Below are 23,181 nucleotides of genomic sequence, written 5' to 3' on the forward strand. Positions count from 1 at the left end.
CTATCTATAAATAATATTACTAACACATCCTGTACACGCCACAAGGCTTATAAATAATTTTCGTAACTTATTCACAATATTTCTATCAGACTTGACTACATCACTCCCCTTGATCTGTATGCATAATAGCCCATCTCATCACTCCTTTGGTGTAGTCTTGACATCGCCCCTCTTGGCGTAGCCTTTAATCTACTTACCTATAACACCCCTAACCCATATCCGTTGCCGAAATAGGGTTACGAGGCATTACCGGATAACACACCTCATTCACATACACTTAAGCATTCATAATTGAAATTCATTTAAAACATTCACAATGTCCCTTATAAGGCTCTATGAGACCTTAAAACATGCTTAGAAGGGGTTCGGGATTAAACCGATAACATTCAAAAACTTTGGGAAACATAAAAAAAAATTCAAAGATATAAGGGTCACACGCCCGTGTGAACAGGCCGTGTGCTCACAGGGCTACCAGACACACCCGAGTCACAGACCGTGTGAAAATAGGGTATACATCTGACTTGCACCACACGGTCGATGACACGCCCGTGTGCCATGGCTGTAGGAAGATTAGGGAGGTTACTGACTTGGGTCACAGAGCCGACCACACGCCCATGTGCCAGCCCGTGTACCACACATGACCAATAGACACGTCCGTGTGTCTAGGCCGTGTCAAAACTATAGGGTATATTGACTTTAAATCGTAGGGTACCCCAGGGGACATACGGCCGTGTAACATTACTGTGTGTCACACACGGCTGAGACACACGCCCGTGTCTATGCCCGTGTTGACAAAAATAGACCATTTATAAGGCCAACATGCCACCCAAAAAGGGTCATCTCAACAAGTATCAACCAAAGCATAATTCATGACCAAATAGCCACAAAAACCATACCCAAACATGCATAATTCAATCCACAATATCACTAATCAATTTCATACTCAATTTCATATCAAAGTATACCAATTTTATGAACTAATATCATACCAATCCATTTTTCTTAAACAAAATTTAATCAAACTCAAAATCATATCAAAACATTACCATTTCAACTACCAAATCATACCAAAATGGCCATTTACACAAAACCATTTATATACATCAATTATAACATTTTTCCATCACATAGTTTATACCAAAACCAATTCCATAGTCTCAATCATATTCATGCCATATCACATGGCAAGAAATACACTTAACACATATCATAACATCACTAGCCTATACATGCCATACATTAATATTTACAACTTCAAAAGTACCAAAATATCGTTCGATAGTGTCAGTGTAAGACCATGTCTAGGACATGGCATCGATACGAATATGTGAGAGCTAGTGTAAAACCATGTTTGGGACATGGTGTCAGCCTCGATTTCGATAGTCAGTGTAAGACCATGTCTAGGACATGGCATCGACTTAATGGATGAGCCAGTGCGAGACCATGTCTAGGACATGGCATCTGCATTATACCCTAGTTTGAGGCTTAGTGAATATCCGATAGTTTTCCAAATGGTTCAATGGTGAGAGTTATAGTTTAAGTTAAACAAGAAAAGTATAACCATGTTGTGAGTGGTACAGGCACCTATTTGAAATGTATGAGATGTGAGCTTAATATACGCTATGCTAATTGTGTTGGATAGTGATGAGTAAGTTGTGCTTATGCCTACTTGCGTATTATGAGCATGATGATGAATGGTAAAGTTGTTGTTATATTTATTTGCATGCAACTTACTAAGCTTTATGCTTACTCCCTCTCCTTTCCATTTTCTTATAGTGTTGCCTAATTAGCTCGATGATCATCGGGCGTCGGAGGCATCGATCACACTATCAACTGAAGCACTTGCTATAGTTGATTTTATTATTTTGAATATGGTATGTATAGGGCTTAGACTTTTGAGTTTTGTGTCAATGTTAATTTGGCCAAATGTGTTGGCTTGAGATGAATCCCTTTATTTTGTATAAAACCTTGGATAATGGCTAATGTTCGTTATTGATATATCCAAATGATGATATTTTCATGGATGAGTAAATTGCATGAATGAGATAATGCCTTGTGTGGCTAATTAGACCTTGTATTGGTGTGTAGATTTGTCATGTTAGATGTTATGTAGGTTAGTACAAGTAAGGGTGGCAAAAAGGCTTGGTAAATAGTCTTATTTTGTCCACACGGGTAGACACATGGGCGTATGTCTAGGTCGTGTGTGACACACACTTAGCCCCATGGGAGTGTTATCCGACCGTGTGTCCTCTGCACGTAAAATTTGCAAGTCAGTATGCATGGTCATAAACACACGGGCAGATACACGATCGTATGTCTCAGCCGTGTAGAGGACACGACCTCTAGCCATAGGCGTGTGCCTTAGCCGTGTGCCCCTTATTGGATGCTGACGTCAGAAACATAATGTCAAAGTTTTTAGACACGGGCGTGTCATGGCCGTGTGAGGGACACGGGCCATAGACACGGGCATATGAGACACGGGCGTGTCCCTAGGTGCTTAGGCTGTGTGTGTCACGCGGGCCATTAGCACGATCATGTTCAAGTTCCACATGGGCGTGTTGCCCATCCACACGGGCGTGTGCCTTGTTTCAAAGGTCATTTTCCTAGTGTTGGTTAAAGGACTCGAGTTGGTCCCGAGTGGTTTCCAAGAGATGTTTAGGGCCTTGTAGGCCTATGATAAGAAGTTTTAGACAAAGTTTGAAATATTTTAAATTTTTAATGGGCTCGTATGATCCAACTTGTACGTGTGTATGTAATTTTTAAACGGTAATGCCTCGTACCTGGTATCGACGTTGAACTCGAGTTAGGGGTGTTACACACAATATTCAAATATGTACAAACCTAAACATACATTAGACTCCCCACTCTTGAGACATAAGGAATCTTATGCATTTCCTTAATCTCAAAATCATTATTGGGGTATTGGTCAAAACTTAACTTATTGTTAACAACCAGTATGTCATTAACATATAAAACCAAATACAGAACCTTACTCCCACTGAACTTGTGGTATATACAATTATCTACCAAAATTATCTTTAAACCCATAGATGGAGTTCTTTAATTTACAAATCATTAACTTTGCATCATCAAATACAAAGTTTTCTAGTTGCACCATATAAATGTATGATCAATGTTACCATTAAGAATTCATCTAATCTAATTTAAGGTCAAAATATTCCACTAAAACCATTATAACCCTTTTTTTTCTAGTGGACCTTTTTAATGACATTCGTTCTTGAGTTTGTTAAGTTTGTTCTTTTAGAACAATTATCTCATCTTGAATTGAGATTTGTTTAACATTGTCTCATTAAGATTCTAGATTCACTTCTTGATCAATGATAGGTATAAAAACCTGAATATCGTAAAAAATGATAGCAAAAATTGAGTTAGAATTCAATTCCTCCTTAAAAGCAATGTCTCTAATTTTATTTCTCCCTCTAAACTCAACATCCTTTAAAAAAATTGCAGTTCCCATCTAAAAAATATTCGTAATTGTGGGATCATAAAACTCATAGCCCCTAGATCGCTCAGAATAACTAATAAAGTAGTTGCTTACAATTTTGGAGTCTAATTTCTTTTCATGTGGCCTATAAGGCCTTGCTTCAGCTGAACATCCCTAAATGTGAAAGTGCTTTAGACTAGGCTTTCGACCTATCCAAAGCTCACAAGGTATTTTTACAATTGCTTTAATGGGTATTCTATTCAGAATGTAAGTTGTTGTCTTTAAAGAAACTAGCCAAATGATCACTTTCAGACTTATCTTGTTTCAACCTTCTTCCTTTTACACACAATAAGAAATGAGCTCATTTAGAGTCCATTTTTCCTAGTGACAGATATAACTAATTTTAAATTGGTTAAACTATGCAGAAAGTGATACCAAAACCATAAGAACAACTAATTCCTCAAAAAGCTCGATCTTAAGTGCCTTAAGTCTTGAGGTTGCATGAAACATCTCCATAATGTACTCCATCATGTTTCCTTGACCCTTATACTTCATAGACATAAAAAAAGTCAGAAGTGATGTCATCTTAACCTTATCATTTTTAATAAAACATTTATCAATTTTGTCAAGGAAACATTTAGCTTGAGTAATCTTTTTAGATTTTGTGCCCCTAAAGGCTTCTAAAATGTTGTACTTCATGATCATTAGACTCATGCAATTTAACGACCCCACATCTCAAAATCCCTTTCAACATAAGGGGTGTTTTGTGCAATGAGAGGTGTGGGTTATTCTTCCCTTAGTGGAAGGTCTATGTCCATACAACTAAGCACTATAAGTAAGTGCCTTTTTCATTCCTTAAAATTAATCCCATTAAGCATGGGTATAGAAGTGATGTTAGCAGATATTATGACAACAGAAGATGAACAAGTTGAATATAGAACAAAAATAAATAAAAACAAGCTCACATCAATATTCATAAGTAAACAATAAATTCAAGATAATGATTAATCACATCTCAAGATACCAAACACAACATTAATATCAAGTCTTTGGACAGTAATATTAACTGTAAACGATACTCTTGTTGCAGCAATCAAATATTGACAATAAACTATGTCAAATAATGAATTAATCTTTAGACTAACTTATTGCTCACATTAATTACTTTAAAACTGTCACACATTTATCATCACAGATGTCGTTGAAAATTCTTCCAAATATTAACTTACCTTTGGGTCAATTAATAAAAGCATGAATCATAAAAACATATAATCATCTTGATATTTTGAATAAACTAATATACACGAAAGATGTTACTTTGGCGGCATTTTGTTTCAACTAATCTATTTAAAATATTAGACATCCTTAATTAAAATCCAAAGCCAAAATCTGAATTTATTTGTTTCAAAATATATCTCTTATTTCATCTTTCAATCAAATTAGAAGATAATAGTATATACATGTATATATATTTATCTCAAAACAACATAAAATGATGTTGACAAATATAATAATAGTTGAATAAATCATCAACAACCTTAGGTAAGACTTCAAATTTAAACCAAAATAATTTGAATAGAGGTAAACCTCATCTTAAGATATCAGACACTCCATTAATATTTCGTCTTTGGACAAAATATTAACTTATAAGTGATATCTTGGTGTAATAATCAAACATTGACAATAAGAACATGTTGAACCATAAATCTTTATTGCTCACATGTAAAACCGAATAATCGTCACATGTTTATTACTATAGTTGCAAATGTAATATTACTAACCATGTGTAATAAATAAACAATATAAAAGGTTGCAAATGTAACACCCCAAACCCGGCCTAGATGTTACGACCGAATCTGGCGTCACATTGAAGCATTATTAGAGAAGTCATGTTTTATCTAAAATCTTTCTTAGTGTTTAAAGAATATTTTCGTTTTAAATTAAAATGAATGGAAGCTGCGCACCAGGTAGGATTCAAGAAAAGAGGAGGTGAGTCAATTAGACTGCTTAAGTACCTAGCTCTTCCATGATCCAATCCTAGACATGCACACATCCATTGCCACACTTTAAGCTTATTACTTGACCACGAACAACAAATTAAGTTTAAGTCTATTTAAAATATTTATTTCCTTTGAAAACATTTACGTTGCGGAAGCTTTGCTCAGATATCTTGATATTTTGAAAATAAGTAACTTTTATAATACGCACCCTAGGGCTATCCAATTTTAAGGAATCAATTTAAGTGATGTGAATCTCAAGTTGAAAACGATTTAAGTAATTTAAAAACCCAAAATAAAAATAATAAAGCGGCCTTATTACAACTTTAACCAAAATAGAAATAATCAAAAATAAATGCGAAATTTAAAAGGAAGCTAATTGAAACTTATTTAAAAACCAGAAATTTAATCTTCGTGGCCACTCTGAATCCCGCACAGCTCCAAGTCCACCAACTAGGGCTCACCTGCAAGGATGGAAGAGAAATGGGGTGAGTTTGGAAAACTCAGTGTGTATGGAAAACCCATCCAAAGCCCAAGTAAGCTCAAGCCCATTGGGCCTAAGCCCTATTCAGATAACAGCGGGTACTAGGCCGAAGCCCTTTTCAGAATACAGTAAACTGGGCCTTAGCCCCTTTTCAGATAACAGTATGGCCCATAGGCTCATTCCAGAACAGAACAGACATATTCGTGTATGCAAGCCCTACCCAACCAATAACCAACCGCTACACTCCACCCGTACCAGCCCTACACTCCATGTGGGGAATAGCTCAACCCACCCAGCCCTACACTCCACAATTGCAGCATTGCTGCTCAGATATCAGTAAGTTGAGGCAAAGCCTCCAGTACGTGGACAAGCCACTTTCAGTACTTCCTCCATCAATAACCCAGTCCCATGCATCAGATAATAATAACATGACATGCAGTAAATAGTAACAGTCAAACATGCATTCAGGTCAACCTTAACCCTAGGGGTATATTAGTAATTTTGCTCCTAGGGGTAAATCTGTAAATTTTTCACCTATAAAGGTATTTCAGTAATTTTATCAGTTTTAAGATTTCTCACGAATGTTACTATCCTTACTAGCCCATTTGTCATCGCAATAATTTATTTGTCTCAATTTTACAATTTTAACCATTGGGCCCTAAAACCCCTGATGGGCCCTACAGTGTCCACTAGCAATTTAAGTCCATTCAATTCAAGTTTTATGACCAGTTTACCGGTTTAAGTAGTTTCGATTCCACAGTCTAACAGAACATACTTATTGCCTATTTTTTTATTATTTTACCCGTATGGGCCCATAAGCCCATTGGGCCCAGTTTTAGCCTATCGAGGCCCAATTACTGAAGTGCACGAAATTTCACACACGACTAACTTACCACTTTTTGATTTTAGATCTAATGATTTCTAAACGTCTTGTGAGCACTCGCACACTCACAAGCCCACGAAATGCCGGATTTTTGGCATTTCGGCTTTTACCGATTTGAACTATGAGAGGGTATTCGATACACACCTGATTTAGAACGGTACATTGGTGAGATCCTCACATGAACTGCCTACAATTGGATTACTAACACGTCAATCTAAATATCAAAAATGAACTACGTATTTAACCCCTTACCGTATTCGGCCAACACAGCCTTAGATCCCAAAGTTCTTTACCTTTTGCCGAAATATGGGTTAGATTTGATGAGCCAACCGAATTAGTCTTCAAGCCCTTTGCTATACGTCCCCTTGTCCACGCTAACGTTTACACAACCAAACAGAAAGAGGCACAAAACCCTTAGTCCAAAACGCTAGCCACCCATAAGGGTTTCGGCTTTTCTTAACTCCTGAAATAAAGAAATAATTTCAAAAACTTACCACCGGTTCCTTCAGCCAACGATTCCACTTTAGTTCTTATTCGATTCTGATGTAGATCTAACCTTCAAACCCTAGCAGAAGCCGGTCCTTTTCTGGTCTAAAGATTCGGCTATGCCCCTAAACTATGGAGTTTTCAGCTTTTTGAAATAGTGAAGAAGATGAGATATGAGAGTTTTGTAGTGGCTTTGTCGACAGAACTTTAGGGTTTAGAAGAAGAAAGAATCAACCACAAGATGGAGAAGAATTAGAGGGTTTGGCTAGGAGAAATCGGCATAAAAGAAATATAGGCTTTCGGGATTTCGGCTTTTGTATATAAAGCTTAGGAATAAATGATTAGAAAGTGGAGATGAGTAAAATAGTAGAAGGATTCGGCTATGGGGGAAAAGAAGAAGAGAAAGTAGATGAAGAGAAAAGAAAAGAAAAGAAAAACTAAATCCTAAAGGCAAAAATATACGACACTTATTAGTTCCGAATTGCTCATTGATTTTTGGCCACATTCAATGTTTGAATTCCATTCAAACTCTTGACCGATCAGCCCATCGTTTGCACCAGCTCAGCATGCTGCCAAGAGTCCTGATCAAACCCCAATTACTTCCCCACGGATGCAGCAAAAATCCCAACCTTGCGTGCACGAGATAAAGCTCGAACCCCAGACCTCCCGTCCGCATTGTGCCCTTGCGCCTTCGCCCAAGCTGTGCTAGCTACTGCACCATGTTTTCTCCTTTACTAATATATGGTTACAATTAATTATAAACCTTACCTGCTGAAGCTTTGGTCCGCTTAAAAATAAAAGGGGAATTTCACCTTCCAAGCAACTCGAACCTGTGCCCTTGTGGAACTCCTAACACCCTACTACCACTGCGCCACAAGCGTCCTTGTAGCATAACTCGGTCGCAACTATTCTTAAACCTTACTTTAGTGCGACCTGACTATAAAAACAAGCCTTTGCGTGCGCCAACCCTCGAACCTAAGTATTATACCACACTCCCAGCGCCTCTACCACTGGACCAAGCTTCCCTTTTTGTTACCTTTTAACCTCAACTGTATATAAGGCTTCCCTACGTCATTCCCTGATATAAAGAAAAAATAAAACACTTTTGCACATGCTGCGAGTCGAATCCCAGCTCTCCTTCCCACTACCTAGCATGCTAACCACTAGGCTAGGTATGCCTCTTCATGTCCAGTCTTGCCCAATTTATTTTATAAGCCTTATGCCCAGATTCCCTCTATGAGGCAAAAATTAAAACAATTTATTAATTTACATCATAGATCTTTCGTTGAATTTGAAGTATAAATTTAATGTTTTTTTTATTGTATTTTTTATGTTACATTTGCTGTTTTTGGTTGGATTTCATGCTATATTTGTTGTTTTTGGTTAGATTTAATGCAGGAAGAGTTGGATATTGGTGAAAAATGTACATTTCAAATCTGCCAAAATTAGCAGCGTTTGTGAAAAAAAGTGCCGCTAAAAGCCATGACTTTTAGCGATGCTTTTCCTACAAATGCCACTAAAAGTCTTGATCTTTTGTGGCGTTTTTTTCAGATAAATGCCGTTAAATTTTATGGCGTTACCTTTAGCAGTATTTTTGCGGCGCTTGGGAAAACGCCGCTAATAGTTTTTGGCTAAAAAAAACGCCGCTAAAAGTCTGTTTTCTTGTAGTGGCATGTAGGTAATATTATATTTTTTTGGCATAATGTTGGATAAATTTGGTTCTTTTTGGTGTAATTGATTTTCTAACTTGGTGTTGTGAGTAAGGTTGAAAGCTATGATTTGGTTTATAACAGTTATAGATATTAGTAATGCAAGTGAGAGTTGACTGAAAAGTTTTCTATTTCTAGTTGTGAAAATCAAATCATCTTTTCGTAATTCAGTTTAATTGAAGACATTCATAATATATCCTTTTTTTCTTTTCTCTACTCTTTTTCTTTTTGTACCATATTGAACTTGTTATCCTGCTTTTAAATGCTTATATGAGTTCCAGTGTTCTATGTTGCTTGAAAACCCCATTGCTTGACCACTTATTCCAACTGCAAGAATATGTAGCTTATTAGCTTTAATGGGTCCTTGTGATATTTGAAGTATTCCTTTTGCATCTTTGTGTAATCCAACTTTGTTCAGTATATGAGTTTATCACCTGTAATAGTTGGAGTTAGAATAGACCACGGATTATGATAGCCTCATTTTCCAAATATCAGACGTATTGGCTACTCTGATAACAGGCACAAGCTAACAAAGCGTTTTCATGATGAAATAATTTCTCAATAATCACTAGGTTCAAATTTGGCCTGGCCTGAATTTGTGGCAGTGGGTTAGACATCCTTGATATGCCATAGTTAAAGGGTAAATGTAGCTTGCTGCTGTTTGTAGGTTCCATTGTTGTTGTAAACTAACTGATTCATTGACGGCTTTTTATGTACTCACTAAGAGTAAAAGAAATTGTTTCTTGTAGACGCTAGTGTTATTCTGCATTATTGGTACTCTTTATTTTCCCTTAAGAATCCTATCTGACTTCTGTTCCTTTACAACATATTTAGATACACTAGCATGGCTCCTATAAATTAATGAAAGAACTTTGAAAAATTTGAGCATACCTATTTCTGTTATGTATTGATATCCAATACTTGATCTTGAGTCCAAGTAACGTAGATGTTTCTTCATTTCTTACAAAATCAATCTCAATAATAGTTACTCTTATGCCTAATTAGACACCATAAGAGTGAGTTGCTACATGCGTGTAATCAGATGACATTATAATGAAAATCTGTTAGTTATTTCTTGCTGCCATTTATTGAATTTATAAATTTTATGTATATCAGACCTATTGTTCCTTGAGTACATGGTGGAGATGCTAACCAGTTAGATTATGATTGAGATTTTGCACAAAAGTTGTTACTAGTTATTGCAAATAATATGAAGATCAACAATACTTTTTGAAGAAGCTGTATTTTATTAGAATTAAATTACTCGAATCGTTATTTAAATAAAATACAATGGTAAAATAAAATAAAAATAAAATTCATATAGAACTACAGTTCTTTTATTTTATTTTAGAATAAGGTTTTTTAAACATTATTAAACTCCATCTGTTTTATATTGATTAGAATAACATTTTTTATTCTTACTAGAATATGGCTTTACAGGCTTGTAAATAGACATAGTCTATTCCTCTTATAATCGTTCAAATTTGACATAGTGAATTATCTTCTTCTCTGTCCGTAGTTTTTTTCCCAAAAGGGTTTCCATGTAAAATCTGTGTTCTTTTTATTTTATTTTATTTTTTATTTATTTTAACAAATTGGTATCTGAGCTTTTGGGTTGTTTATCTCGATCACAGTAATGGCATCTTTGAAGTATGAAATTCCGCTGTTGGATCGCAGCGCTAGATTTGCGTTGTGGCAGATTAAGATGCAAGCAGTTCTTGCGTAGAAGGATCTAGAGGATGCCCTACTACGGATAAATAAGATGCCTTCAACATTAACAGATGAAGAGAAGAAGTGTAAGGATCGAAAGGCGTTAACACAATTACATCTACATTTGTCCTACGAAATTTTACAGGATGTGATGAAAGAGAAGACTGCCGCTATATTATGAAAGAGGCTAGAACAAATATGTATGTCGAAAACTCTAACAAGCAAGTTGCATATGAAGCAGCGTCTTTATGCTCATCGTTTGGAGGAAGGTGCGTTTGTACACAAACACTTAACAGTGTTTAAAGAAATTCTATCAAACTTGGAGGCGATGGAGGTTTGGTATGATAATGAAGATCTAGGGTTGATTCTACTTTGTTCGTTATCCCCGTCTTATTCAACCTTTAGAGACACGATTTTATATAGCCGCAAGTCTCTCACAATTGATGAGGTTTATGATTCTTTGACTTCGTATGATAAGATGAAGCATCTTTTGGTTAAATCCGACTCTAAGGGAGAGGATCTTATTGTTCGTGGAAGACAAGATCAGAATGCTGATGATGATCGTGGAAGGACACAAAAATAGAATCCTCGCGGTAAATCTAAGGGTAGATTGAAGTTTTCAAATAGAGGTAAAACTTTTAACTTCTGCAAGAAGAAAAGGCACATTAGATCTGTGTGCTATAAGCTATAGAACAAGATTAAAAGGGAGGCTACAAATCAAAAGGGAAAACAACCAGAAAATTTTGGTGAAGCTGATGTTGTAGAATACTACAACGATGGTGAATTTCTAGTCATTTCTATCAATAATTCTAAAGTGAGCGATGAGTGGATACTTGATTCAGGTTGCACATTCCACATAAGTCCCAATCGGGATTGGTTTACAATTTACGAAACAGTGTCTGAAGGTATTGTTTTGATAAGAAATAATGCTTCGTGTAAAATCGCAAGTGTTGGAACAATTAAAGTTAAGATATTTAATGGAGTTGTCAGAACACTTAGTGATGTAATACATGTTCCTGAATTGAAGAGAAATTTAATTTCGTTAAGTACTCTTGATTTAAAATGGTACAGATACACAGCTGAAAGTAGGGTTTTAAATATTTCTAAAGGTTCTTTTGTTGTGATGAAAGGGCAGAGAAAGACTGCCAAGTTATATGTTTTGCAGGATTCTACTGTTACTGGATGTAGCTGTCGCTTCCTCTTCCTTGTCAGATGATGATATTACTAAACTTTGGCATATGCGCCTAGGGTATATGAGTGAAAATGACATAGTAGAATTGAGAAAAAATGTGCTTCTTGATGGGTAAGGAATTTGCAAACTGAAGTTCTATGAGCATTGTGTTTTTGGGAAGCAAAAGTGAGTTCGATTCACCAGAGGAATCCATAACACGAAAGGAAAGTTGGATTATATTTATTCTGATTTGTGGGGTTATCCAAAATGCCTTTGAGAGGTGGAGCTAATTATATGCTAACTTTTATTGATGATTTTTTTAGAAAAGTTTGATCATTCTTCCTGAAGCAGAAAAGCGATGTGTTTTTCGTATTTAAGTCTTGGAAAATTATGATTAAAAAATAGACGAAAAAACAAATAAAATATCTCCGCACAGACAATGGATTAGAGTTCTATTCTGATGAGTTTAATAGACTGTGCAAGTCAGAAGGGATCGTGAGATACTTGACAGTTCATTATACTCTACAGTAAAATGGCATTGCAGAACGAATGAATAGAACTATCATAAAGAAGGTTCGATGTGTGTTGTCAAATGCCAACTTATCAAAGTCATTTTGGGCAGAAGCAGTCTTTACTGCATATTTTTTGATCAACCGATCTCCATCCATTGTCATTGAGAAAAAGACTCCACAAGAGGTATGGTCTGATAATCCTGCTAATTATTCTGATTTAAAGATCTTTAGGTGTCCTGCGTATGCTCATGTTGATAATGGAAAATTGGAACCGAGATCCATTAGGTATAAAGTTGGTGTAAAAGAGAATAAGTTATGGTGTCCTGAAAATGGAAAAGTTGTGATTAGCAGAGGTTGTTTTTGATGAAATTGCTATCCTACCTAACTTATCTCTTAAAAACTCTTCTAATAAAGAAAATCAAAAGGAGGTGGAGCATCAGATTAATATAGAGTCGACTCCTCAAGCCAGTACAAAAATTGAGAATAGAGTTGCTTCTTAACCACAATACTCTATTGCCAAAAACAGAACTAGAAGAGAAATTAAACCTCCAAAGAAGTATTCCGATGCTGATCTAGTTGCTTATGATTTAAATATGGCTGAAGATATAGATGCAAACCAATAGCTATCTACTTATTCTGAGGCGGTTAGTTGTGAAGACTCAGAAAAATAGATGTTTGTTATGTAAGAGGAGATGAAATCACTCTACAAAAACAAAACATGGGATATTATGAAACTTCTTAAATGTAAAAAAGTTGTTTGCTGTAAATGGGTGTTTAAAAAGAAAGAAGGGAGTCCAAGAGTTGAAGAACCCAAATACAAAACAGGGCTTGTTGCAAAGGGTTATAGTCAAATTCCAAGAGTGGACTTCATAGATGTGTTCTCCCCAGTTTTGAAGCATAGTTTGATTCGAGCTTTACTTGGTATCTGACCATGCATGATTTGGAGCTTGAGCAGTTAGATGTAAAAACTGCATTTTTACATGAAGTACTTGAAGAGGATATTTACATGCAACAACTAGAGGGTTTTACAATTTCAGAAAATATGACTATGTTTGCTTGTTGAAAAAGTCTCTTTACGGTTTGAAACAGTCACCAAGACAGTAGTACAAGAGGTTTGATTCCTTTATGACTTCTCATAATTTCAAAAGAAGTAGTTTTGACAGTTGTGTTTACTTTAAGAAAAATAGTGATGGTTCTTTTGTGTATCTACTTCTTTATGTTGATGACATGTTGATAGCAGCAAAAGATAAAAGAGAGATAAGAAAGGTCAAAGCCCAACTAAGTGAAGAATTTGAGATGAAAGATTTGGGGCCAGCAAAGAAGATACCTGGTATGAAGATTCTCAGAGATAGAAAAGCAAGTAAATTGTACCTAAGTTAGAAGGGGTACATTGAGAAAGTTCTTTGCAGGGTCAATATGCAGAGTGCTAATCCTATTAGTACTCCTTTAGCAGCCTATTTCAGACTTTCATCGGCTTTGTCTCCAAAATCAGAGGATGAAATTGAGTACATGTCACATGTTCCATACTCTAGTACAGTGGGATCTCTCATGTATGCTATGGTTTGTTTACGTCTAGATTTATCATATGCAGTCAGTGTAGTTAGCAGTTACATGGTGGATCCCGGTAAAGAACATTGGAAAGCAGTTCAGTGGATTTTAAGATACTTACGAGGTACTACTTATGTTTGCTTACAGTTTGTAAGAACTAGAGATGGAGTCATTGGGTATGTTGATGCTGATTTTGCTGGAGACCTTGATAGAAGAAGATCTCTTACGGGTTATGTCTTTACAATTGGAGGTTATGCAATCAGTTGGAAAGCCACTTTGCAAACTACAGTCGCTTTGTCTACCACTGAAGCTAAGTACATGGCGATTACTGAAGCTTGTAAAGAAGCTATTTGGTTGAAGGGACTCTTTAGTGAACTCAATGAAGACATTCAAATCAGTACAGTATTTTGTGACAATCAAAGTGCAATCTTCTTTACAAAAGATCAAATGTTTCATAAGAGAACAAAATACATTGATATTCGGTATCATTTTGTTCATGATATTATTGCTCGTGGTGATATTGTTGTGAGCAAAATTAGTACTCATAAAAATCCTATAGATATAATGACTAAGTCACTTCTTATAACCAAGTTTGAGCATTGCTTAGACTTGGTTGGTGTTCATTGTTGAAGTTAAACCCTTAAGGAGTTTTATGGAAGAAGTGGAGGACTTATTCATTGAGAGTTCGCGATGAAGAACTTGTTCATTGAAAATTCGTGTCAATGTGGAGACTGTTAGAATTTAATGACCCGAATCCTTATTTAAATAAAATACAATGGTAAAATAAAATAAAAGTAAAATCCATATAGAACTACACTTCTTTTATTTTATTTTAGAATAAGATTTTTTTAAACCTTATTAAACTCCATCTATTTTATATTAATTAGAATAAGGTATTTCAATCGTACTAGAATATGGCTTTACAAGCCTATAAATAGACATAGTCTATTCCTCTTGTAATCATTCGAATTCGACATAGTGAATTTTGTTCTCCTCTGCCCATGGTTTTTTTCCCAAAAGGGTTTCCACGTAAAATATGTGTTCTTTTTATTTATTTTAACATATTTCAACATTACTCCCTTTTAATGCAGCTGTAGTCAGGTCAAATAGCTACGTACTTGACTGATATTATTTGGACTAGAGGTGAGTGTCTAATATGGATGGGCTTTTCACATGTTTATGCTCAATTTCTTCTAATATTTGGAGAATCATATTTATATATCTATATATACTTGGACTCGTGATTTGTTGTTTTTATTTGTTCACCTCTTTACTTCTAATTTCCTTTGTATGGTCATGTTTAGAAACTTTAAGAAAATATTTTTAGAAAAGATTACATAAAAATAAACAATACTAAAGTCATTTTTAAAATTTTGATATTTGAAAAAATTTCAAATCGAGTGAAGATGATAAAATAGGATGTGTCAACTTGATCGAATGCTCGAAAGTTGGAAACAACAATTTGATATATGCATTGCCGGAATTAAGTCATAAAAAATACATTCTACAAATAATATTTTTTTAAAATTAAAAACTGTTAATTAAATTACTATAAGTAAATTACAATTAAGAATAAAGATTAATGAAAAATTAAATTTCACTAACGGCTTATTAAGAATTAGGTCAATAGCATTTAAATTATAAATTACAATTTAATATAATATATTAATAAATAATTAAGATTTAATAAATTATATATTTTCAAAGTTTAAAAAATTCAAAACTAATTTTTTTTCATATAATTGTGATTTTAACTCAGCCTAATTTCGAATAAAGTGAACACTCAACTAATAAATTATAAGACTCAATTTAAAACTAATTTTAATAGTAACATATGATAGTTTTAGAAATTTAAAAACATATTTTAGATGCAATATAATATTAAAAAAATTAATAATTTAGATTTAAATTTCGTAAAAATTTTTGTAATTTTAAAAAAAAATCGATTTATATTCTTTTGTTTTTGTTTGGAATGTTTTTTTTTTTTTGAAGAAATTTTATTTGTAAATTTACAGTTTACTATTTATTATTTGTTTTGGCTCTTGTTTAAGATAAAACTAGCATATTAAATACAAACAAAATTTGTGAAAATAGTTGCACTCCAAAATTATTTAACAAAATGTATTAAATTCTATTGTTGAGTAAATTTCGATTCAATTTAAAAAAATTAAATTTCGAGTTACTCAAATCGAGTTTGAGTCGAGTTGAACTTTACAATTTGAATAACAGATTTGTGTAAATACTCTTTCAGTCCATGTTAACTTTAAAAATGAAAAAATCAATTTCTCTCTTAACAAAAATTACAATAAAAATTTAAAATAATTTTCTAAAATTCAAAATATTTATAAAAATTTCAAAATTTATATTTTTTAAAAAATTTATAAAAAATCTAAAAAAATACATAAAGAAAGTTAAATTTTTAAAAATTTTCTAAAATAATAATTTTGGAGAGATAAATAAGTTAAATTAATTATGCAAATCCCAGGTAAGATCGGTTCAGGATCATGGGATTTGGAACCATTAACTATTGACTGCAAATTTATGGACAATTCTTCTTCACTTGTCTTTTTCTAATGGTATAAGAAAATAAAACTGGATACATAACTAAATTGATTTTTTTTTCAATAAAAAAAACTTTCTTAATTTCAAGTATATTATAATAATATAACAGCAATTATGAGTTAGCTCTCGGTCTTCCGGTCGAAAAGCAACGTCGATGAAGACGTGTGGGTGCGCTATTTCGTGGTGAGGATTGTAACTTTCCATGAATTTTTCATTTCTCACTCAACGACGGAACTGTTGCCGTCGAAAAAAGTAGGAGTCCCATTCCTATTGAAGCCACTCGAATTTTTGATATTCCTTTTTATTTCTCATCAAACGAATGGCATCTTCTTCTGGAAATCCTAGCTATTCTTAGCATGATATTGGGGAATCTCATTGCTATTACTCAAACAAGCATGAAACGTATGCTTGCATATTCGTCCATAGGTCAAATCGGATATTAATTTTAAATATTCATTAAATTTATTAAATTAAGAAAAATGAAAATAATATTCTTAAAACTAAAGAAAATCTATATATCTATGGATTAATAATACTCTATATAGATAAATAATAATCTATATAACATAATCTATATAACAAAGTAAAAAGGGCTTTTTTCAAGCCTTTCTTTTTGCGTGCTGTAACATAGTAATTATCTTTTCTCAATTAGAGAGATGGCTGAGTGGACTAAAGCGTCGGATTGCTAATCCGTTGTGCGAGTTATTCGTACCGAGGGTTCGAATCCCTCTCTTTCCGTTTCGGTTTTTGGTAGTGGAATAGATCAAATCCTAATACCATTTCTAAAAATGAAGCAAGGAACTCTCCTTTTTTTTTAGTTTTTTTTAGAATTAGATAAGAATTAGATAAAATAAATAAGGAAGGTAGAACGAAAAAAGTGGATTCAACCTCACCGAAACTCGGGTTCAAGCTCCAATTAAATTACTAGTAGAGCGAAAAGAGAAATGTGGAATTTCTTGGATCTTCAAAAGGAAGACTTTGTAAATTTCCATATGAGTAATCATATGTATTATGAATCATTCAAATAGGTACCAAGTTAAGATGATACGGATCAGCCCCTTCTTCTTGCGCCAAAGATCTTACCATTTCCGAAGGAACTGGAGTTACATCTCTTTTCCAGTTCCATTCAAGAGTTTTTATGTGTTTCCACGACCCTTTAAGACCCCGAAATTTGTCAAAGTATCTTTTTTATTATTATTATTATTTTGCTTTGAAAAATTTTTCAAATATATATGGTTTCAAATTTGTGTGCTCTAACATTGAATTAGTTATACTGTCATAATATTTTAAATAGAACATATTTAGTTTTTTTAATTTAACTCGAACAACTCCACTCGATTCAAATTTCATTTCATTCGGCTTGATTCAATAAAAAATTCAAATAATTTCAAATCAAGTTAGGATAATAAAACATGACTCATGAATTCGATTAATTCGAAAAATTCTCACTCGATTCGATCGAATGCTCACCTCTATTATTGAGTTCAAAGCACTGACTTGCTCGTTCTATTTTCCTCTTATTTTGATTTTTGTTTTCATGTTTCATTCTATGGTTAAAGTATTATAGAAGTCTCTATATTAAGAGTTAGATTATATTTTTACTCTCTCTATTTTAAAAAATGTTAAATAAAAGGATAAATTAATAATTTCTATTGACGAAATATTGAATAGGAATAAAAATTAATAAAAAACTAATTTATTATCTAATTTAACATACAAAATGTAATTTGGGTTATGGTAATATGGATTTTTGTTTTGGTTTCACTCTATTACCGCCAACTCTTTGTCTCAGCTTTATACTCGGGCTATGAAATTGAGCCCAAATTTCTTTTAACCTTAAGGAATTAGGCATCTTTCAGTACTTCACTGTTTCCTTGAGACTTAAGTTCAGTCCTCTCATATAATTTGCCAATTGCCAGTGGCTTCCCCTCACTGGCTTCTGCCATTCTACATTAATTGCCAAGGTGAGATGAGATCCCTCTTTCCTACTCTCTTCATATCTTGTGGGGTGATGATGGTGCACTTTTTTACACTGTTTTTACGATTTTCATATATTCTTCGTGTCTTCTCAGATTGTGCTTTTACTTAGCTTTTTACCTCTCACTACACTCATAATTGAGTCAAAGGGGATTTGATAAAAGAGAACTACCTCTCTTTCCTTTTTGCGTCTTCTACCCACAAATTTGCTTAAATGATTCATGAATAAAACATTTAAAAACATCTGCACCATCTTTTGCACACTTTTTTCCTATACATTTTTTGTGCCATTGTTTTTCATCTTATATTAGGCCTCAAAAAGAAAATTTGTTAGATTCTTTTGTTTTCTATTTGCTTGTTACACATTTAGATTTGAATCCAGAAATTATAGGAAATATTCATGGCATCACGGCTGCAAATCGAGGGCGATGCCTCAGTGCTGCTTCGAGTCACTCACTCCAACCTCAAAAGCTTCGCCGCTGACATTCGCTTCTCTCTTCAGGTTCCATTTTTATTAAACAATTTCTTTAACTTTAAATTAATTACTCCTGAGGTTTTATTTTTATTTTTAAAAACAAATTGATTTGTTTAAAGATGAGCGTGGAAGCAGTGAAAGATAAGCTATGGAAGAAATGTGGGACTTCAGTAAATTCAATGCGGTTAGAGCTATATGATGATTGTAAAAATAAACTTTGTGATTTAAGGGATGATTCAAGACCTCTCGGTTTCTATTCTCCAGTAGATGGGTTAGTCTTTCGCCCTTTCTCCTTTTATTTTTATTTTCATTGTTAACTCTAATTTTATAGATTTTCATATTAAAAACATATCAATTATTTCCTTCTGACTCCTTTTTGCTGTAACAGGTTCCGACTACACATTATAGATCTTGATCCTTCATCGGTAACTTCGGGAGGGTGGCTTGAAGATACGTCATTAGTCGAGAAGTACTCGATTTCTGAAGATGAATACAATAAACGTTCTGGTAAGTTAGTTACCTGCATAAGTTGATTCTGCAATGTTATTGACTTAAATTTGTTATCCTCCACATTTGTTTCCTTTTAATTTACCATTTATTTGTTTGCAATGGTTTGAACTTTTTTGTTGTTTCAGGTACATTTAGGAAATTCAAGGAACAGATGGCATCTCAAAATCCATCAGAATTCAGGAATAAAGTAAGTATATCTTATTTCATATATTCACACACACACAATTACATATCTATACATACATATGTACATGTGTCTGTGTGCGTGTGTGTATATATATATGGGGTAGCTTTAAGCTGTTATTAATAGCTGCAACTAATATTATATTTAAGTACGCACAGGTTCCTAATGCTTATTACAAAGTGAAATTATGTATATATTGCTGCTATTTCTGTCTTGGTCATGCTTGATGGTTTCATTTACAGATGTCAGATGACTACATGGGAGACCTCTGCTCAAATATCAAGGTTGGTTGTGTATTTATTTTTAACTTTTTCATATGTACTTAGCATCTTTTGCAGCATATTAAAGTACTGTTTTGGTCTCTCACTCTTTTTAAAGGAAGTAAAATAGTCCAATTCCATGTGTGTGTGTGTGTTGAAGAAAATGTCATTTATTATTAATTACCTTTGGACATTGGTAGTTCAAGAAGAAATTATTCAATATTTGCCTACCATCTTGAATATGGTTTTGTACTGATGAAAGAACTTAATAAAAGTCAGTAGTGGCTAATTTATTTCTAGTTTTATCTTCTTTACAGATCAGAGATTGGTTAGTTTTTCATTTGTGATTTTCCCTTTTTGAAGTGCCAAGTGAATGATCTTTTCTTTTGTTGCTAGATGCTTAAGGAAAGCTAATGAAGATCATAGACTGATTGATAGGGTACTTAAATATAGTGGAAAATGAATTCAATTAATTCAGTACTTCATGCTTGATAATGCTCACCCACTACTAAATGTAGCTTTTTGTGTATATCACTTCTAGGATAATGTTTTGTATATTTTCCTAGAGTGAAGAACCATGCCATTTTCCCTCTATTTCTCAACGTCACAAGTATCTTCTGTTATTTTGCCTGCTCGCTTCCACTTAAGTGCCGTATGTATTTTCACATTGTCTCAAATCAGGTAGGAGACAGATGTGAAGTTGATCCAGGGGAGAAAAGAGGTGTTGTCAAATATGTGGGTCGAGCAGAAGCATTAGGGCCAGGCTTTTGGATTGGAGTTCAATATGATGAGCCATTGGGAAAACATGATGGAATGTATGTAAACTCTATATTCTTATTTTCTTAATGTTCTATTCAATTTTGCAGTAATGTTCTTGTTGTATGGCACTTCTGTTTTTGTGTGTGTGTGTGTAGAAACTCCTACAAGGATTGGTTTTTTTGGTCTATTATATGCCTTCTTTAAAAAAAATGGCACTTAATTTATTCACATTGAAGGTGATTTGAATTTTTCTCTTGACACAGACGCATTAAATTGGCTATCCTATTTGGATGTTTATTAGATAATCTACCTTATTTGGATTCACTATTTGTTTTCATTTGTTAAATTATCTATTGGTCATACTGCAGAGTGAAAGGAACTCGATATTTTCAATGCCCTCCACTTTGCGGTGCAATGGTTAGGCCTGACAAAGTAAAGGTTTGTATGCAAATATGTTAAGTGATATAAGCATTCTGGGGTTATTCTGTGGCCTTCTCAAGTTCAAATATTTTAGGTAGATAGTCCTATTATGAAGCATTGTGCTCCAACAAATTGAATAAACTGCAGGAGCTTACCTTTAAGTTTAACCGTTGGCAAAGTTTCTTGCCCACTCGCATCCTGCTTTTTCTTTTTTCTATCTATGGACCTTTATTGCAACAGTTCGTAATGCACGTATATCCATGATGCTATTGCAGACTTTAAGAAAGCAAGTTTACTGCATTGCAATGCATTGTCCATAACAACTTAATAGTATTATTTGTTTATTTTGTGTTTCCTTCTAATTATTATAGCATAAAATAAAAAGGGAAAAGTAGCATTAACATTGATTGGTAATTGATTTATAGTAGTGGATGGGACACGAGAAAAGTGATAGGAAGAATAAAAGATGGAATAAATGTTGTACATATTGGTCAGATTTTATATTAGGGAACCCGATACATACTTTTTTGCTCTGAAAGATTTGGATCTTTGTTGAGTATCTAACAAGTCTATCCAAACAGCTGATGGACTCTATTTTTGTCTAAATTTTTCTTCTTTCATGAGAAAATATATTACATATATGTTTAACAGGCAGCTTAATCGTTTTTCATATCCGATGTCCAATAGATGTATTCTGACAGTTAAATACTTGGAGTCTTCTACCTGTTTTACCACTTTTATTTATTTGTAACTTAGAACGGAACTTGTTTTTTGCAGGTTGGTGACTATCCTGAACGAGATCCGTTTGAGGAGGATGAGATATGATGTGGTCGCGAAAGGGAACTGCTGCATTTTTTGTTTCCATGCAGTATCAATAACCTTACAGGTATTGACAATGATATTTGAGTTAAATTTGGTGTGGGACTGACGTGTGAGATACGAAACTCTTAGAGAGATTATACCGGAGCAATACTTTCCTAGAATCTACTATTATTAATATGTGGTTCTTATGTCTAAATAATATATCTTCGAGTTCTTCCTGGAATCTACTATTATTAATATATGATTCTTTCGTCTAAATTGTAGATCTTCGAGTTCTTTTTAAAATATTTTTTGAATCACTTGATTCTGTAGCTCAAGATATGGTCATTTTCGTAGAATGGAAAGTTTAAGATCAATTGAATAGGTTTTATAGGGGTAATTTTGGTTTGACATTTCGAAATCTTTGAGTCCTTTTTGAAATGGTTTTTGAATCATCTAATTTTGAGATATGTTTGCAATTCTTACGACCACGCAAATCAATTTCAACATGCTAAAGTAGATCAGAACACAAATGTACTAGATTATCAATGTTTTAATTCTTAATTATTTGAGTTGATTCAAACAATTTTAAAATTTCACCGCATGATTTCATGGTATTTTTAACAAAGGAAAGTATGTAGACTAAGGTGGTGTATGTGTTCAATGGTTTATAATGTTGGGTTATACTAAAATGTAAGTTATAACATTTATATTTATTGACTAAATAATTAAGGAACTCGGCTATCAAACTAATGAGTGAACTATCAAGCTGTGGTTGAGTTAAGGTAAGTCTAATTATGGCTATACGGTAATAGCATTGAAAATGAAGACAACTTTTTAAGTATTTGCTTATTTATTAATTGCATTGGAGGAATTTGGTTATGTGGTTAATTGAATGAATATGAGTGTATATTGAATTTATAAATGAATAAATACGAGTTTATATTGAAATGAATAATGGGATGAATATGAGATCATATATTAAAGTATCCAAATTTAATATAAAGGGAGACAATATTTTAGCCAATCATGTTACCATGTCAAGTATTTGCACTGTTTTGCCTAAATGGCATTATATGCTTTATAAGTAAAAATTCAGGTATGTTATGATGGGTATTTAAGGTGAAGTCTGAATTTTTTTTAAAGGATAGAATTATGTTATAAATTTTAATAAGAATTGCAATGCAATTTCACCCTTATCTTAGTTAATATTTTTATAATTTTTTAAAGAATTAAATTAAATTAAATTAAATAGAAATTTTACTATTATTAATATATAATTCTATAC

At 33.5% G+C, this 23,181-nt stretch overlaps 1 protein-coding gene across 4 annotated transcripts; it reads left to right on the top strand.

Annotated features, from left to right (window-relative positions):
• Positions 1 to 18,309: 18,309 nt before the first annotated feature.
• On the top strand, positions 18,310 to 22,137 carry LOC107895011 (tubulin-folding cofactor B). Of its 4 annotated transcripts, none has more exons than XM_016820186.2 (9): positions 18,310 to 18,471; positions 18,867 to 18,986; positions 19,079 to 19,230; positions 19,348 to 19,466; positions 19,595 to 19,656; positions 19,896 to 19,937; positions 20,595 to 20,728; positions 21,041 to 21,110; positions 21,870 to 22,137. In XM_016820186.2, exons 2-9 carry the CDS (start codon positions 18,885 to 18,887, stop codon positions 21,915 to 21,917), a joined length of 729 nt encoding a protein of 242 aa, XP_016675675.1. In that variant the 5' UTR covers positions 18,310 to 18,471; positions 18,867 to 18,884; the 3' UTR covers positions 21,918 to 22,137. The 4 variants fall into 4 exon arrangements, with proteins under 4 accessions (XP_016675675.1, XP_016675674.1, XP_016675676.1 ...); XM_016820185.2 differs by having other exon boundaries at positions 18,321 to 18,471; positions 18,855 to 18,986; XM_016820187.2 differs by having other exon boundaries at positions 18,345 to 18,471; positions 18,876 to 18,986.
• The last annotated feature ends 1,044 nt before the right edge of the window (positions 22,138 to 23,181 follow it).

This window comes from Gossypium hirsutum, chromosome A13 (assembly GCF_007990345.1).
Source record: "Gossypium hirsutum isolate 1008001.06 chromosome A13, Gossypium_hirsutum_v2.1, whole genome shotgun sequence".
Taxonomy (NCBI): domain Eukaryota; kingdom Viridiplantae; phylum Streptophyta; class Magnoliopsida; order Malvales; family Malvaceae; genus Gossypium; species Gossypium hirsutum.

Coding starts and splice junctions, on each gene's coding strand:
- LOC107895011 (XM_016820186.2), top strand. CDS start 18,885: ATGGCATCACGGCTGCAAATCGAGGGCGATGCCTCAGTGCTGCTTCGA. Junction 18,987..19,078: donor ACATTCGCTTCTCTCTTCAG/GTTCCATTTTTA, acceptor ATTTGTTTAAAG/ATGAGCGTGGAAGCAGTGAA. Junction 21,111..21,869: donor TTAGGCCTGACAAAGTAAAG/GTTTGTATGCAA, acceptor TGTTTTTTGCAG/GTTGGTGACTATCCTGAACG.